General features: G+C 41.2%; 2 protein-coding genes across 3 annotated transcripts; both read right to left on the reverse strand.

Moving 5' to 3' along the window:
* Window positions 1-23: 23 nt before the first annotated feature.
* keap1b (kelch-like ECH-associated protein 1b) lies at window positions 24-7,261 on the reverse strand. 2 transcript variants are annotated; one of them, XM_056751363.1, is made up of 8 exons: window positions 7,118-7,261; window positions 6,199-6,288; window positions 5,411-6,071; window positions 4,944-5,189; window positions 3,940-4,616; window positions 3,484-3,689; window positions 1,770-1,946; window positions 24-1,021 (listed from the first exon to the last, which is right to left on the reverse strand). In XM_056751363.1, the coding sequence occupies exons 3-8, from the start codon at window positions 5,720-5,722 to the stop codon at window positions 858-860; spliced, it is 1,782 nt and encodes a 593-aa protein (XP_056607341.1). In that variant the 5' UTR covers window positions 5,723-6,071; window positions 6,199-6,288; window positions 7,118-7,261; the 3' UTR covers window positions 24-857. The 2 variants fall into 2 exon arrangements, with proteins under 2 accessions (XP_056607341.1, XP_056607340.1); XM_056751362.1 differs by having other exon boundaries at window positions 5,411-6,288.
* Window positions 7,262-8,972: 1,711 nt separating this feature from the next.
* On the reverse strand, window positions 8,973-11,475 carry s1pr5b (sphingosine-1-phosphate receptor 5b). The gene is made up of 2 exons (XM_056751366.1): window positions 11,419-11,475; window positions 8,973-11,041 (listed from the first exon to the last, which is right to left on the reverse strand). The coding sequence occupies exon 2, from the start codon at window positions 10,848-10,850 to the stop codon at window positions 9,705-9,707; it is 1,146 nt and encodes a 381-aa protein (XP_056607344.1). The 5' UTR covers window positions 10,851-11,041; window positions 11,419-11,475; the 3' UTR covers window positions 8,973-9,704.
* Between the last annotated feature and the right edge of the window lie 7,935 nt (window positions 11,476-19,410).

Raw genomic sequence — 19,410 nt, forward strand, 5'->3', positions numbered from 1 at the left:
GACTCCTTCTGAAGACACACGTGAACTATTTAAACATATGCTTTAATATATAATGTTTGTACATGTTGTTCATTGGGGTACAATTGAAAATGTACACTTATAGTACAATATATAACTAATCTTTTCAAACTAAATTAAACAGTTTAGTATGAAGAGGTGCGACCAATGATCACAAGCAAGGGGGGAAAATGTCAAATAAATACAGGAAAATGATGCACAAGACTTCCCTCAATACCAATGTAGAAACTCCCTGGGACAAAGCAGCTTGAATTGGTTGTAGAAATACATTATTTTCAGGCTGTAAAAATCATTGTTGCCTTAAATTAGTAAATTTGTTTCATTTGTAGTCTTGAATCCACTAAAACTGTTGCGTGTAAATGTTCTTGTGGGCTCCAAAGCTCTGAGGTTGATCTTAAATCTGTGCACAACTTACACAAGCTCTTCGCCATCAGTCTGAGAAGTCATCTACATCTTGACATTAACAAAGCAAATACAAAATCATTTGGGGCTTTAGGCAAACGTCTTCTTGGTCACAGGGAGAAAGACGATTCTGAAGTCAAAACTTTATTCATTGAGAGATTTAATACGGTCGTGTTGATTCTGGTATACTGGCATACTGTGCTCGGGCGTCAGATCACTCGTGTGTAGATCATGGCACTTTATGAAATTTGTGGGCTCTGCTCTCAAGTCCTCCACGGGGTGAAGTGCAGGTGCTCAACACCACAGGGCAAACTCACAAGACATTAGAGATGTGAATATAAGTACAGAGAAGATCTGAGGAGATGTCATGAGTGTGTGAGTGAAGAACACGTCTGTTGTGCGCTAATGACATTGGCTGAGAGAGAGACAGACAGGCACTAGTGTTTCTGACACTGGCTGAGGTCTTTTTGGCACGGCTCCATAGTAACAGCCACCCCGACCCCGCTCCTACCAGACGTCATTTTGGTGACCTCTGTCCATGTGTCCGTTTCTGGGTCAAAACACTCCACACTGTCCAGAAAAGTGTTGCCGTCATAACCACCTACAGACAGACAGACAGACAGACAGACAGACAGACAGAATGAACAAGAGTCTCTTGCAGTTATTATTCAGTGATTTAACCCTTTAAAACCAGATGTGTCGTCACAAACATGTTTTAGAAAGCTGTATTTCTTTAATCTTTTCTCTTCAACATTTTGAGCTGTCGATTTGCTTCAGGAAAAAACATGCGCACATATGTTAATGTAGATTTCTTCTTCTGCGCTGAACCTATGCAGAGACACGTACTCTAGGCCGTAGCCTGACGCGCACCTCTCCAAATACGTAATGTTATCCGACGCAGACTGCAAGTGCTCCCTTCAGGAAAAAAACTCTGTAATAGCATCAGATTTAATTTGTTCAGAAATTCATATACTGTATGTAAATAAATGACGTGTTCTTCTGTATGTTACAACTCAAGCAAAAGTGATTGTTTACTTGCGGCTATCACTGCTAAACGCTACAGACAGCTTACACGACCAACCGCTTCGTCTTCGGCTCTTCTCTTGGTTACACAATCAACACGCCTATGGACACTGGCACCTAGTGGCCTATTGCCTGTAGACGCGGACAACAACACACAATTATAAACAAAAAAACGGGCCGTTGCCTACAGCGTAGGTCAGACGCAGGAGTAAAAATCCCCTTTAGATTGGTTTTAACTTTTGTTTCAAGTTTTAAAGGGTTAAGTGATCATTAGATTCAAGACTATTCCTGAGAGGTGTTTGTTGTGTTTGCATGCGAGTTTGTACCGAGCACATAGATGCGCTGGTTGTGTGCGGTCACACCAAGAGCGCTGCGTCTGTGTCTCATGGATGCTGTGAAACTCCAACTGTCCGTTTCCACATCATATCGCTCCACTGTGTTCAGCTGATTCGTCCCGTCGTACCCGCCCATCACGTATATGTAGTTCCCCAGGGCGCACACACCTGAACACAAACACATCACATGACTCACCGCAGCTGAATGTCGCAGGTTTTAGTGTAAATGGATAAAAGAACAGATTTTTTTGTTCAGTAACTTCCTGCTGTAAAATAAAAGAGAGAGTGAGAGTGGCTATGGGTAAATGATCAACATCTGCTCACTGCTTCACTCCTCTAACAGAAATAAAGGAATTTACCCACTTACTCTTAAAGCAATTATGGCACATGTCAGTAACTTTAGCTCATACCGGTTATTGCACGTTAAAGTCATGGGCTGCGTCTGTAATCTCCTACTTCCATACTATATAGTAGGCCAAACTGAGCAGTATGTGTGAAACCTCAGTGTGCAAAAAACAGTAAGAGAGAAATACCCAGATGGTCTGTGTATCGGATGGACACTTTTCTATCCCGTGATGCCACGGGAGCTGAGCAACGTTCACATGTCAAAAGTCAATCAAATAAATATAGCAGTATAGCATATGGGTCAATGACAAATAAGAAAATGTCAGGTGGTGCGACCATATATTAATTTAAAATAATATATATTTAATGTATTTAGCACTGAGTATTTTTCCCCTCATATATAAGAAATTTAACATAAAATCATGCCAAAATATTTTATTAAGAATTTTATTGAGAAAATTAACATTTATTTCTCAGTTTTGTTCTCTGTTTGTATGTTCGGACGGTCGCACCACCTGACATTTTTGGTCTTTCAAACACCAAAACTCAAAAAATCTATTGAATTTCAATAAAATGAAAAGGGTTTCTTATAAAGGACATATTGTAGATCCATTTGATATATGACATGTATTTATTCAAATTCTTTTTAGGAAAATAATGAATTTGGACACAAAACACGTCATTGACCCACATATATATAAAATATATATTAAGGCGGACGTGCATTTTAATGTAAGTGCCAAGAAATACATTTCTCGTGTCTAAATTGGTTGTGCTTAATACGTCATAGGTCAAAGAGCATACGGGTCACATGTCCATAAAACATGTATTCAAACTACACTCACTGATACTATATAGAACGTAATGTTTAAACGGCCAATAGGGGGGAACCGATTCACATTCAGGACGTACTGTCACAGTATACCGTTTAAGACGCAGCCATGGTGTTCTGCCATATTTGATTCGATTAGAGCGGTTTATTTCAGCTTTGTCACAAGTGTTAGCTTTAGCGTTCTCTTTCCTGATCTAAACCCTATAGAACATGAGTGGAGAGAACTGAATAGGAGAAGCACCAACATGAAGCTGTACATCTGAAGGGTAAGCGGTGATTCTCAAAACTCATCACTTATTACTCAGAGCTGTTATCTTGGCGAAACAAAAGGATTAGATAATGGTCATTTCAAAAAAAGATCAAAGGGGTTAATGATGTAGATTTGTTTTCAGCCTTCCTTGAGCCATTTTACCCAAGAATGTGAATCAATTTGAGCACAACCGTACACATCATAATATATAAATATGGGATCACATGACGGTGAGTTAATTTATTTCTATGAAGTCTGAGACATAAGAAGCCTCTGACCTGCTCCGCTGCGGACCGTGTTCATGGACGCTACGCTTCTCCATTCGTCTCTATCAGGATTGTAGCATTCGGCCGAGCTCAGCCGGTGAGTCCCATCGAAACCTCCCACTGCATATAGCAGACGATTAATGACGGCCACGCCCACTCCGATGCGCCGCGTCAACATGGCAGCCACAAGCTGCCAGGAATCTCTCTCTGGGTCATACCTGAAACACAAGAAAGAAACGTTACATTCTGAACGACATGTACACATACGAGCAAACAACAAGCTCAGTCTTTAATCTGTGGGACGTGACACACACAGGGAAGTGATGTCAGTTTCTACTAATAGCAGGTTTCTGTTCCTCCTGGAACACAATAACACTTTGACTGACAGAATGTTTCCTCGGTGATGTTATTTGAGATAAGACGCTGTTACTGTCACTCAATCGTACAAAGAAAGTGACCTCCACTCACCTCTCCATGCTGTTATGATGGACACATCCGTGTGACCCGCCCGCAGCGTAGATCATGCCGTCGATGATGCCCACGCCGATGCGGTTGCGTGGGACACTCATGGGAGCGCAGGGCAGCCAGCAGTTGTTCATGGGATTGTAACAGTCCAGCGTGTTGGAGTCCATGTTCCCGTCCGGAGCGTTATTACGTCCGCCCACGGCATACAGCAGACCGCTGATGACACACGCCGACAGACCGCTACGAGGCATCTGCAGATCCGCCAGCCGCAGCCAAGCGCCCGTGCAGGGGTTAAACGCCTCCAGGTAGCTAAGTGACTGACGGAAATAGCCGCCGGCCGTGTAGATGAGCTGCGGCACTTTGGGTGTTCGGCACGGAATGACTTTGGTGGGTTTGTGCAGTGTGAGGTCCTGGAAGATCTGCGACAGGTAGTCTTTACTCTGAGCGTCCCACTCAAAATGTTCCAGCTGGCGCTGCAGGAAATGAGGTGTGAGTGAGTGGCAGCGGACGGCCTGCAGCAAAGCCTGAACATACGGCCGGCGGTTCTCGCGGTCGTACTGAACCCACGCCACGCACGCGTGAAACACCTCAGACTCACAACGCACATTCAGCTCGTCACGGCTGATCAACGTCACCAGCTGACAGTGAGTCAGGTTGAAGAACTCCTCTTGTGTGGCCACCTGACAGACAGACAGACAGACAGATGTCATCATTGATCCTCCTGTATGTGTGTGGACTTTGTTTTTATATGATAGTGGAGACCTTAACCTGAATGCACACCAACTCATTGGGACTCGTGTCACTGTGGGGACCAAAATTGAGGTCCTCATGGGCACAAAAGATTATAAATTGTACAGAACGATCATTTTTGAAAAAAAAATCTACAATCTTTAGGTTTAGGGGACAAAATATACAATTTTGTACAGTATACAACTCATTACACCTATGGACTGTCCCCACGGAGATAATAAAACATACGTGTGTGTGTGTGTTTGTGTGTTGCTCACATGACTGAAGTTCATGTAGATGTATTCTCTGGCCTTCTGATGGAGCTCTGTGCAGCCGATCTGTTCAGCGAAGCTGGCGATGCCGATGGCGTTACTCGGGTCGAGCTGCTGTACGAGGAAATCGCAGCAGGCTTTGACCACACTGTCGATCTGATACATGACGGCACCGTTCATGACGTGAATCACACACTTCTCTCCAACCGAGATGCTCGCCGTGTACGCAAACTCGATAAGCCGTCCCATCACCTGAAAACAGTGATCACGTTCATGAACACTAGTGATGTGACACATTTTTTATGGGTTTTGATGCAAAGCACATGATGTACAATAAATGTTCATTTAGATTGACTGATTATCAGCAAAAAATTCTCTTTCAGTCCTCTGACGGACAGAACATGAACTTGATGTTGACACTCTGGACAGAAGTCAAGGTAAGATTTTGACAGGCAGTGTGCATGAAGAGTTACCTTTGGGTGAATCCCCTCAATAGGTACCACCTCAGTGCCGCACTCCTTCAAGCCGTTGGTGAACATGGCACGAAACACCGGCGATGACGAGGCCAACACAACCTTATGCGCTACAAAGTCAACAGCCTCCAGATCGTTGTATTTCACCCTCAGCGTGACGTCGCACAGCTGCCGCTCCAAGCGGAGTTCGTTCATGATGTTGAAGGCGGCCGCCGTGTGGCTCTCCAGGGTGTAGCTGAACACACGGTGCCCGTTTCGTGCCGACGGAGTGACCTCCGCCTTGCATTCTGTCATACCGGACGCTGCATACATCCTCACCGGCTGTGGTCCAGCGTGCTCATCCTCGCTCGCCAGCGCAAGCAAACGACAGAGGGAAGATGACCTAGAGTTGAACACAGTCTTAGGTGTGGACCGTCAGCCCTAGAGAGACGTGCGGGTCAGACAGGTGACGCTCACAGGGGACAGCTCACGGTCATGCTGACAGCAGACGACAATCACAGTGTCCTGTAGCTTTGGCTCCATGACGTTACTCCCATGATAATTCTTTGACTTGATAGGAGAAGTTGTTTCAGTGGTTCACTGTCTCCAGAGGTTATGAGAACGACATGCAGCAGACATCAAGAACGAATCCAACCAGTCTTTGCTGACATATTTACACCTTCTGCTCAAGAGAATGAAAACCATCTAGAACGTGTGATGTTTTAACTCAGAAATCTTCCTGGACTACGTCACATTCAACTACGAAGAAATGCACATCCAAAACATGTCACCCGTGTGATGTGACTTACATCCGTGTGTGAATGATTGACAGATGTTAGACTGCAGCATGACCAGTGAGACCCAGTGGCAGTCTTTTGACTTCAATGTTCCTCTGTGTCCTGACAAATAAACACAATTCAAGAAGATGTGAACATCTGGACAGATATAGAACAACACAAACTTGTTTCTTCTCATGAAGGAAAATAAAAAACAGCTGATTCTGCATGAATGTCAATTATACACACAGAAGTGATACATGTGAAGATTATTGTGTGTTAAGGTCTGTTATTACTTGTCTTCAGAACACAGCAAAAAATGAAATTGAGTCCTAAATCACACTTTTCAAAACCTGTACAACATCTACAACCACACACATAACGTTACACAACTGCCTGAACTCTGAAGTCTTTACTAATCATTTGTCATACGTTGTCTTAAGAGTCGTTAATACAAATAATATCTAAAAGTTTAAAATACTATGAAAATGCATGAATTCAGTCGTAAACACCAAGAGGCCTGAGATCCCCGGACTGGAGTTTGGACTGTCCCCGGCCTGCTGCAGCTCTACGCCGGTCACACCGCAACACGAGCGACCGAAGCGTTTACAACGTTTATTTCTCTTCAGACCGAAGCGACAGTGATCAAAAAAATGATCAAAACTTTCAAACACACTAGATAACATATGACTTTATATACATATAGTATAATTTAATGAAAACTACAAGACAATGCTTCTTGTTTTGACCCAGGTACTCAGATCACCCATTACTGCTTAAAAGATTCATTAAGTTTATAATGATCTGGTGGACATATGTAAAGAACAAATATATAATCTTCACTCATTTTAGCATACACATATAACTATAACCACTTTAACATGTTAAAAAACACATCAAGTGTCACGTATAATTAATGACATAATACATATTTATAATAAAAGCCACTTACAGGTCACCGGCGGTTGTTAGAGCGAGAACGCGCGCGTGTGTAGTTCTCTTTGTTTGTGTGTGTGTGTGTGTGTGTGTGTGTGTGTGTGTGTGTGTGTAAAAGCAGACACTCAGCGTGACTAAGCACAGTGGAGACTTGCGCGCCCCGGACCTCCAAGCACGCGCACGCGAACACACCACAGCAGATGACACGTCAATCAATAAATGATATAATGTGAAAAAATCAGACGTAGCGCGCTGAAGATGTTGCGTATGCATGACGTCACGCCACTCGTATAAAACATGTCGTCAAATTTTGCATAATATACAATTCATTATAATGTACGACATCTTTATGTTTATTTTTATAACAATCATTACAGAATGCGAACACAAGATGTCGCTACAGACATTAAAACGCTGCATGTCCGTCAGTAACAGAACGACAGCTCGCGGATCACGTGACCCGCCGCTATCGTTCAAATATTCGAAGGGCTTTGAGTTTTATTCTTATTACGTCACAACACACCTGTTTCTGTAAAATGAGTTAGAAAGTGTGCTGTGAAAACAATGAAGTTGCTTCTTTTCAATTAGTTTTTTATGTTTGCTGTAAACAGACATCTGGAGATTGAAGCCAACGTCTGTTTTCAATAATAAACGCTTGTTTTATCACATCTTCATAAACTGTGTGATTATTCCACTATTCGTGATTTAAGTGTTGAGGTTAATCCACTGTGAGCTGGACTGGAGATGTGTTGAGATATTTATGCAAGAGGGCGATCTGAAGTAAGTTACAGTCACATTATGATCTTATCAGTTTTCTGTTATTTCAGCTTCAGTTCTGACACATGTGTTTGTGTGTGTGCGTGTGTGTGTGTGTGTGTGTGTTTGTGTGTGTGCGTGTGTGTGTGCGTGTGTGTGTGTGTGTGTGTGTGTGTGAGAGAGAGACAAAGAGAGACAGATGCACGCGTGTCCGTCTTCTATTCATGTGTTTGTGAGTGCAGCTTGTGGTTAGATGTGTACGTCTCTGTGTGTTGTGCATCTGTGTGTGTTTACGGTAATACAGGGGGTGCTGAGCTGATTTGTGTTTCCATGTTAGTGTGCAAGTGGAGCAGAACCCTCTGCAGACGCCACAGATCTCTGCCCACACCCAACCTACATATAACACCGACACCATGTGTCATCCACTGTGGTTTTCACAAAACTTCTCACAATGCTGGACCACTTTTACACAACTAGGCCTATATGAACACATAAATGATCAACAAACAATGATCGCTCTATTACAACATAAAAACTACAATTTGTTGAGAAGGATTCCAGTCCTTCTTACAATATTTGAAAATAAAAACATACCTTAATTAAATGATGTACTTTAATTGAATAATTTACAAATTGAGACAACCCAGAATAGAATTTATTTCAGTTTAGTCTCATTGCATAGAGAAAAAAGTGTAATACTACCATCTATCTTACGTAAGACCACATGCCCTCCAGTACTTCTATTAACATTATATATGATTATTGTTTTTTATTATGATGTGTGTAAAGCCTGCGATGGGTTGGCACTCCATCCAGGGTGTATCCTGCCTTGATGCCCGATGACTCCTGAGATAGGCACAGGCTCCCCGTGACCCGAGGTAGTTCGGATAAGCGGTAGAAAATGGAATGGAATGGAATGTATGTAAAGCTGCTGTGCAACAATTAATGTTGTGAAATGTGCAATATAAACACAATTAAATTGAATAGAAAAGACACATCAACTGCGCACGTATTTTCTGATAAAGTTGAGCGCAGTGATTTTTATTGTTGTTTGTGAACATGACTGTCAGAAACAGCTTGTTTGTGTGGTGTGTGAAGGATACACATGATCTAAGTTATTTAAAAATATATTTAATATAAAAGCAAATACCATAATTTTATTAAACCTCAAGCATTAGAAATGTTACTCATATGCAAACACAAAGTGCAAAATGTTCTTGTTTTACTGTAAATAAGCATTGACATTCAGTCTTGTTTCTTGCTGCAAAGTGAAACATTTCTAGTGGTTTTCTTTTTGCACTTTTATATATTTTACAGTCACGACACACATCAGAGAACCGGCCCGTCTGATCTACTGATGCCAGCTGCACTGATGAGATCACTGCAGCTTCAAACTGACAATGTCTGATGAGCTGATAGTGTGTGTGTGCGTGTGTGTGTGTGTCAGTGTGTGTGTCCGTCCGTCAGTGTGTGTGTCCGTCTGTGTGTGTGTGGTTAATTATAATATATTCACAATTCAGCACTTAAACACCACTGAGTGTGTTTATAACAACATGACACAGATAAACACATTCAAACGTCAACACTTTCTGTCTGCTGCAGAACATAAAGGAGGTATTTCAGATATTATTTTATATATTTCTCAAAATATCTTCTTATGTGTTCCACTTAAGAAAGAGTCCAGCCAAATGAGGGGAAATAAATGAATACGGAATCTTGGGCATTTAAATCTTCAGTCCCAATTGTGACATGACAAGGTGTCTCTCGGTCTTCCCCCAGATGATGTGTTCTTATGTTAGGTGTGAGAAGAGATTCTCCTTCATGACAGTCACGTGTGAAAGGAACGTTCAGGACACGACTGACACTCTGAGCTTTGGGTAGATGGATTTAATGTGAACGGTGGTGGCGTTGCCCGATGAAATGGATGTCTCCATCCCGCGGGGGTTGGCTTCCGTCTTGGTGAAGCTGCACTGTGGGAAGGCGGCGGCGATCTTCCTCATGCGGCCCTCTCTGGTAATCAGACAGCGCTGGAAGAGCAGCTTCACTATGGCCCTCCGCATGTCTCTGCTGGTCAGCGTGTAAATCATGGGGTTAATCAGCGAATTAATCATGGCCACACCCAGGAAGTAATTGGCCTTGAAGAGAATTGGACACGACCTGACGGGACACACGAAGTCCAGCAGCAGGAGCACAAACAGAGGCATCCAGCACAGTATGAAGACGCCCACCACGACAGTGACCGTCTTCAACAACACCATGTACTTCTGCGAGCGCCGCGAGAAGCCTTTGGACCGGCTGCGGGCCGGATTCTGCGTGTTGGACTTCACGAAGTGAAAGATCCGTCCATAAAGAAGGACGATGGCCAACAGAACCGTCATGAAGACGAACACGCAGAAGAAGATGTAGCTTTTGGCGTAGAGCGGTAGCACGGTGGAGCACCAGTTTAAGTGACTCAGACAGTTCCAGCCCAGGACGGGCAGGACGCCCAGCAACAGCGACAGAACCCAGCTTGCCGCGATCAGAGACAACATGCGGTTGCGTTTGGCACGCCGGTGAGTCTTCATGTTGACCATGGTGGCGTAGCGCTCAACGGCGATGGCCAGCAGGCTGATGACGGACGCCGCCAGCGTGACGAACACGCCCCCCTCCCGCAGGAACCAGAGCAATGGCGTCAGCGTCAGCGTGTTCTGGCCCGACAGCACAATGTTCATCATGTAGGTGAATCCGGCCAGCAGGTCTGACAGCGTCAGGTTCCCCAGCAGATAGTACATGGGCATGTGGAACTTCTTGTTTCTCCAGATGGCCATGAGAACGACGCAGTTCTCCACCACGATGAGGAGGCAGATGAAGAGAAACATAATGTCTTCTGGCTTGAGTCTGTCTGTGTATCGGTCCCTATCCAGTTTGCCAGTGTAATTATAGTGAAGCTGGAGAACTGTGTTCCTCTGGTAGGACGCCGCTGTGCTGGAGTTGGAAGCCTCAAATGCCACCATGATTCTCTCCTCGTTGATGACTTTTCTTGACGCTATGATCTCAGGCACGTCATAGTTCAGGACGGTTGGGAACGTGAGGGAAGCTGCTCATGTCTTGTAGATATCAGAGGACACTAGAGCAGAAGCTTCCAGGTGGCGATGCGTTTGAGCAAAGCTGCTTCGTCTGTCACCATCCGTCGAGTCTTAAAACCCTAAAAAAAAACATCATCATAGAAACATCATCATGGGTTTCTAAATAAAGCGAGTGGAACATCATCTGGTTTCCTGATTTCAATTGCATGGTCCGACAACCTTTTCACTTTTCACTAACAGTAAAACATCTTAATGACCGGTGGTCTGCTTCACCTTCGTGATGTTCAGTAAAATGAAACAGATCATTCCTGTGTTTTCAGAATGCCGCTCTGAAAACCTTTGGCTATATCGTCTTACATGTCACTCAAGTTCACCAAAACAGAAGAGTCTTTTCTTAAAGTGCTGTTATCAAATGAAAAGATCCTCCACTGCCCTTGATTTTTATTGTGTTTTTATGTGTGAAATACTGCAAAGAGAAACCATTTGAATGTCTTACCATCTGCAGATCTGCTGTAGCGTCAGTGGAAGAACTGAACCCGACTCAACATGAAACTACCACAGAGCTGCTGGAAAAAAACTCACTTTACACGCACACACGCCCTTTCTCTATCTCTCTCTCTCTCTCTCTCTCTCTCTCTGTGGCTCTGATAGGTGAGTGAGTTTTGTGTTGTTTTAGAGAATGTGTTTAGATGATGTGTGGACTCAAGCTGTGACGTGCTCCAGCAGTGTTGGGCCTCAGGGAGTCCTGGAACTGTTCACACACCTGTGCATCTCATGAGAAACACTTCTGATGTGTCTGTTGGTGACACTATGTCATGAACGTGCCAGCAAGATTATCACAGATATCAGACGTGAGAGAGCGCAGATCCTTCAACTGACTGTTTGATTGTCAAATAAACATGAAATACATGTTTGTTTTATGGATGAAGTTACAGTTCAAACACTTCACCTTACACTTTTGTCACATCGCTTACACACAATTTTTGAAACTATGGCTCCATTTCTAAAACCCCACACAATACCACCAAACTGCAGAATGTCACACCATCTTGGAAAAGCAAACATGTCATTAAAAACAATTTTAACTCTTCTAAAAAATATATTTTTGCGTAGTAACTCATACATACATAATATAATGAGCCCCATACACACCAAACTACACAGAGATGTGAACAATGAACACTTCTCTCTTGTCTCGTTTTCCAGTGTGCTTTGAAGTGCAAATGAGTTTGTCATATCACTTGCCCTTCAATAACACAAACACACTGTATATGTGCACAGATCTTCACTATAAACAGAAATGCAGGGAGTTTCCATGTTGTATTCTGAAAACATTGTATTTTCATTGAGTTTGACTGAGAGATCAACTGTAACAGATACATTTGAAGATTCTGTAAGCAAATATGTTTGTTGCTGTAGTGAAACAAATCTGGTGCATGCTGTCTTCATCCTCATCTCCATCTTTGGATCACTTTCTACATGTACTGTAGAGTAAGTAAACAAAAAGTTGGAAGTGTTTTCACACACCTCTGTAAATGATTGTAGTTCTTTAAAGTCAGTTTTTTCATTTACATTCACATTTAGTCATTTAGTAGAGGCTTTTATCCAAATCGACTCACAGAGAGTTCAGGGAGCAATGAAGTGATATGTCACACAGGAGCAATAATACTATAGGTGCTCGTACAAAGTTACTAGTTTCAACAAAAGCCAGAACAATACCTGTTGAGAGAGAGAGAGAGAGAGAGAGAGAGAGAGGGGGATAGTGTTTTTTGTCATTTGTCAAGTATTGACAGAAGAGATGAGTTTAAAGTCGTTTTTTAAATATTGTGAGACATGTGGTTGACCGGACTGAAACACATGTGCTGTTAGTTTTAAATGTTATGTCTGATGTACAGACCTGTGTTTAGAGTTTTGCCAAAGATTGTTTTACAGTAGCAAACTGAGTTTAAAGCATGTCATGTGTTTTCGGTTTTGCAGACTTGATCTGAAGATTTGGTGAACGGGTGAATGGTTTCACTGAGTTAGCCTCAAGTTTCACTTTTAGTGTCTAAACAATAAAAAAAACTGTAATAATGAGAAACAGTAAAACCAGTTTTCATGATATGGACAGTAAAAGTACTGCACAGATGAAATGATGGTCTACTGATGAAACTCAACATTGTGTTTACGGCACAAATGAACAAACAAAGACATTAAACAGAGAGTTGCTTTGGATGGAAGTCAAAAGCTTGAATGTAAATAATGTTTTCTTGTGAAAATGGATTTCTAAATTAGACAGAAGACAAATTTTCTGTGGAAATTAGGACTGTTTACAGAGAGCACATCTGACAAACTGAGAAACATTAAGTCAGACAATGTCATTCATGTAAATATATCTGACATATGTTAGTCATTCCACTTAGACGACCCTTATGAATACAAATATGACTTATCTTACATTTAGCCTCATATGATCTGAGTAATGTCCTTTTGGTTTGTTTTGTTTTTGTCTTTATCAAAACTATACTCATCTGGTTTCTACTGCTGCTCACTGAAATGACTCGACACACAGAGGTTTTCAGTGAATATATGAAACTATTTTATTAAACACTTATTATGTGTCATAGTCATTATAAACTTTCAAAGTAAACACATCTGATGGGACCTGTGGAAGTTTCACTGTCAGCGCTGCTTCAATTTCATTTTTAGTATGTAAGTGAGTGTGTGTCAATGCTTCTGTGTGTTGTGTTTCTAAAGCTCATGTGTGTCTGCATGAAGAATGATATCTCTCTCTCTCTCTCTCTCTCTCTCTCTCTGTCTCTCTCTCTCTCTCTCTCTCTCTGTCTTTTGTCTGTTTGGGTTGTTTTGTGGTTCTTGAGACTAAACAAACCTTCTGTCCTCTCTGTATGAAAACAACAGAACATAACATGATCTTTAGGAATGGGTTTTGAGGTTCATATCTTCTGTGACCAGCAGCGATGAATTCATGAAATGTGTTAATGTTCATTGTAAAGTGCACAACACTTTTATGTCCAGTGACTGTGCAGAAAGGTGCAGAAGGTTTTAATGTGCTGCTGTTTTTAAAGATGAACAGCAGAATGATGAAATGAATGTGTTGTTACTGTGAGGGAAATGCAAGCAGATAAAGAAGTTAGGGCAGGACAGATTTGTTCTGATATTGAGTGTGGGAGGTAACTATCCTTTTATAAGTCATAAAGTAAAGTTATAAAGATGTGGTTTCTGAACTTATATTTTGATAGTTTAGCAAGTTGGCAACGTGTTGTTCCAGATAAAACTCTGAGCTTGAGGCATACTTTTTTTCAAAGTTGTATATTTCTATGTAAGCATTATTTTTGATATGTTTGCTACAAATATAAACACAACTTGACTTTAAATTCTTAAGGAGATTTAATATAAAACCTACTTTTGATACTTAGGTACAATATTCTTCTGTTTCTTTAAGACTTTTACTCAAGTCATTTTCTGGTAAGATATTTGCACTTTTAACCAAGCAATGCTTTTATGTACTTTACAGTTTTTTACAGACGCTAGGACACATTTCTCAATACTTAGGTCACTTTGCAAAACTCTTCCCACAGTTCTCCTAACCAACTTTCAGCTTGGCAAAGCAGTTCCTTTCACATTCAAAATGCTCTACAACTACCAAAACACTTTATTCAGGCCTCAAATCAACTCGTTCTTCCAGAACACTAGCAAAGGTTAACAGCCGACAAACACACTTTCTCACCCACAAAACAATGACCTAAAAAACACTAACAACATGTAGCATTATACAATGTTTTCTTGTGTATAACAAGGCCACACCTCTGGTTATATTTCACTGCAATATATGTTACTGGAATGAATCAGACATGATGCAGAATTCGTCAATATTTTATGTCGTTTATTATTTTTTTTGTTTTTGCACTGAGTAATTCCAAAATACAAGAATTTGTATGCACACCATCCACTGATACAGATACAATAGTAATGCTAATCTACTCGGTCTTCTCCATTTGGCCACAGGTTCTCATCCACATCACATCTTATGTCATCTAGGGCAATACACCTTCTGTAATGTGCAACTCAGTCAAATGCCCTTGCAGAATACAAGTTACCTGTTGGTTTGCCGGAGAACTCTAACAATAGATGTCACTGTAGAGCGTTGCAGATTTGGCTGCACTCTCTTACCAGCTTCTCTCATTGAGAGACCATGATTTACTACATGATCAATTACAGTAGCTCTGATCTCATCTGAGACTACAGCTCTTGATCTTCCTCTTATTCTTCTTCCACCATGCATGCGTATTCTTCGCCCCCTCCCAGCCACTCTTCTTCCTCTTTCAGACACTTCTCTATTTCTGGCTGAGTCCATGTTTACATCACAATACAAAACTATTCAGCAGTTGTCTCCTTTTGTAATGAAATTGAAAGAGTAACACGTGTGTAGATGTTCATCTACAATGAGAATCAGCTGTGGCTGGTCTTATTGTCCAATTGTTTTTATAGCATTTAATTTAAAGATTTAAAATATATTTCATTAAAATATTACTGTAGAAATGTAGCAAATTGTTGTCTTATTCAGTTTTGTATTATGTTATTGTTTTGAACATAAGTTTAACAGTTTTTAAAACAGTATGTAAACATGTGTAAATTGGCGTGTACGTACAAAAAGTTTTGGCAGTTGTTGTGTCTGAACGAGAAAAGAATTCATGACATTTGAGAGATGTAGTCATTGAATGCATTTTGTGCCAAAGCAATGATAATTGATCCTCAGTTTAGCCCACATAGACTTCTGTTGTGCTCACTGTGTGAAGAGTTTTGCAAAAGTCACCTAAGTATTGAGAAATGAGTCCTAGTGTCTGTAAAAAACTGTAAACATCACTGTTTATTCTCCTTCAAATCTTTTCATTCCACAAGATCAACATCAGAGGTCTGGATCATGTGGATCTGCTGGATTGTTTAGGTTGGTAACTGATGTTGAACTTTTGGTGATAACGATAAGCTGTAGAAAAAACATAAGTGAGTGCGTGTGAGTTTGTGTTGCCTTAAACAGGAAAGCGTCACTATATTTCATCTCATAGAGTGACAGTCTGTAATTGTGACACACACAGATACGGCGAGTCTCTCTCACCGCACACGGACCGTTAAACTGCTCCTCACGGACCCTGATAACACACTCACAGAGCAGCCGTTTCCCTGTGTGTGTGTCATGATGTGTGTGCGTTTGTGTCATGATGTGTGTCCGTGTGTGTCATGATGTGTGTGCGTGTGTCTGCCATGATGTGTGTGTATGTGTCATGATGTGTGTGTGTTTGTGTGTAATGATGTGTGTGTGTGTGTGTGTAATGGTGTGTTTGTGTGTAATGATGTGCGTGTGTGTGTGTGGGTTGTTCTTTTGTATAATTTGTGGATGATTTGTGTGTTAGCTGTGTGTCTCACACAATTTCCCAAATATCCTCTTCTCGGGTCAAAATGATGCTCTCTCCTCAAAACCACTCTAACTTGCTGAAATAGCAAACTTTTCTCGCAGACACAGAAGTACTCAAAATCACCTACACGCAACAATCTGAGACACTGGTGAGCAGGGGCGCGGCCAGGAATTTTGGGCCCCATGACAAAAAATATAATTGTGCCCCCTCTGTGCAGCTGTTGACACCACATCTCTGAGACATAACTGTCCCATCAAAAGCTTAACATAACTCTTATTAAAGGCTTGTAACTTTCTTGCTTCTTGTAGTTCAATATTCGATGCAAGATTAAAAACAACCATAAAAATGTGCTGCAATGTGAAATAAAAAATATTTTACAGTCTCAATGTATTTGTATTGTAAAATTTGACAAAATGGAAAATTCTTCTAACAAAATTATTATTAATAATTATTATTATAGTTTTAATGAAAGATCTAAAAAAAGAAAAACGAACAAACTTAAAAATTACCATCATCCTCTCAAAACCATGAATTTTTTTACTTGGCTGAACATATATGCCAACAAGAAAATAAAGTGGACATGTAAAATGGAATTTCCACACCAGGGTTATTATAGTGCTTAACGTTTCCCTGCACTGATTAAATGGTGATTAAAAGTAGGCTAACACTAGTCTGTTGTTAGCTAGCTTATTTCACTATGAACATTGAGCCAACAGGTTAATATCACTCATAGACTATAGGTCAGTGGTTCTCAACTCTGGCCCGCGAGATCCATTTTCCTGCAGAGTTTATCCCCAACTCTGATATAAAACACCTGAATAAACTAATCTATCATATTATGACATTACAGTTTTTGCCCATTGCTTACACACTAAAACCAAATGCTTACAACAAAGCCTCAAAACTCTAACTTCTTGTAGCATAACTTAAACACAGTGTAACCATAGCTTAAACACATTGTCAACTTTATACTTTGTTTGCAATTCTTTAACACACTTACATGCGGAACACTTCACACGTTTTCTTAGATTAGACACTTTGTTCAAAAACGAAATTAACTGTTTTCATTGGGAAAACACTCTGTTCAAAATGCACAACTCCTCTAGTAATCGTAGGCACTTACATACACATCTGAAAGCACTTGCACAGAAAACAGAACACCAATCAGTCTGAGCCTTAGCTCTACAAATAGGCCTCAGATAAGCCATTTTGAGATCTTTGTAATCATGGAGGCAATGAGAGTCCGAGTAAGAGGAGGACAAAGACAGAGGGTAGTTGGACGTGGACGTGGACGTGGACGTGGACAGTGAAAGAGAAAGAGAAAGAGAAAGAGAAAGAGAAGAGAAGAGAAAGAGAAAGAGAAAGAGAAAGAGGAGGACCAGTCCGGAGACGTGTATCAGATGACATCAGGGCTACTTTGGTGGACCATGTGATAAATCATGGCCTGTCCATGAGGGAGGCTGGGCAAAGAGTCCACCCTAACCTCAGTCGCTATACCGTAGCATCGGTAATAAGAACATTCCGACTGGAGAACAGGTATATCCTCAAGTTTCCACCTACTGTATGTATAGCATGATGATTTGAATTACAGGATAACTGTACTTTTCAAAAATAGGTACTGATGTGAAGTGTATACATATAAAGGAATACCATTGTGATGTTACAGTGGTATTCACAGTTTGAAAGTACACTTTGTGAAAAAGAACCTATCTAATGACATCTTGTGGTGGCATTATCTACAGAATGGTTGGACGACCTCCTCAAGGTGGAAGGGCACGGCTCTTCACTGAACAACAAGAGCTTGCAATCATTGAAATTGTGCGAGAAAATAATGCAATACGACTTTGTGAGTTGCAACAATGCATAATTGCAAATAGAGAAGTATTTAACAATATCAACAGGTCAGCATTTCTACACTAAGTCGCATCCTACAGAAACATAACTTCAGAATGAAGCAGCTGTACAGAGTCCCATTTGAGAGAAACAGTGACAGGGTCAAGGATCTTCGTCGTGATTATGTGCAGGTGTTTCACTTTACTTTACATACTATATATTGTGATGTGGGAATAAGGGTTTATGTTGCCACCTGACCTGCCTATAGCTTGTAGTTTTTGTCTATACTGACCCAATCCACCCCCTACATACCCGGCCTGTGACAATATAGACATTGTAGTTACTGTATGTGTTTTCAGTAACACTATTCAATCTTTTTCTGTTACAGACAATTATGGATTTTGATGCCGCTGAACTGGTACATGAGTTCATCTACGTGGATGAGGCAGGCTTCAATCTGGCCTAAACCAGGCGTCGGGGCCGTAACGTAATTGAACAAAGGGCAATTGTAAATGTCCCTGGGCAGCATGGGGGAAATATCACTTTGTGTGCCGCAATAAGTGTCCAAGGAGTCTTGCATCATCATGCCACTGCGTGTCCAGACTCTTGTCAGTGCGTGTCCAGATTCGTGTCAGTGCGTGTCCAGACTCTTGTCAGTGCGTGTCCAGACTCGTGTCAGTGCGTGTCCAGACTCGTGTCAGTGCGTGTCCAGACTCGTGTCCAGACTCGTGTCCAGACTCGTGTCCAGACTCGTGTCCAGACTCGTGTCCAGACTCGTGTCCAGACTCGTGTCCAGACTCGTGTCCAGACTCGTGTCCAGACTCGTGTCCAGACTCGTGTCAGAAACAAACCTTTTTTGTTTTAAAAACACATTTTTTACATGTTCCAATACATATCATGTACTTTTCCTATAGTGCCTTATTATATGTACATTTTATTTATTCATGTATAGGACACTACCTCTACTTACAACATTATCCATTTGCACAAGTGTACATACATTCTGTTAATATGTCAATTCATACTATATACTGCCCTGTACAATGTCTCTTATGTGTTATTAAGCTCCATTTTCTGAACAATAGTCTTTTATTTTATGTATGCATGTTTTAGAATCTTTTAGACCGTAAACCTTATTATATTGTATTGTTGTTGTGTTGAATGTTTGTACAAGAAGCTTCCAAAACCGAAGAAAATTCCTTTTGTGTGCAAGTGCAAGCAATAAAGCTCTTCTGATTCTGATT

Source organism: Triplophysa dalaica, chromosome 6, assembly GCF_015846415.1.
Source record: "Triplophysa dalaica isolate WHDGS20190420 chromosome 6, ASM1584641v1, whole genome shotgun sequence".
NCBI lineage: Eukaryota > Metazoa > Chordata > Actinopteri > Cypriniformes > Nemacheilidae > Triplophysa > Triplophysa dalaica.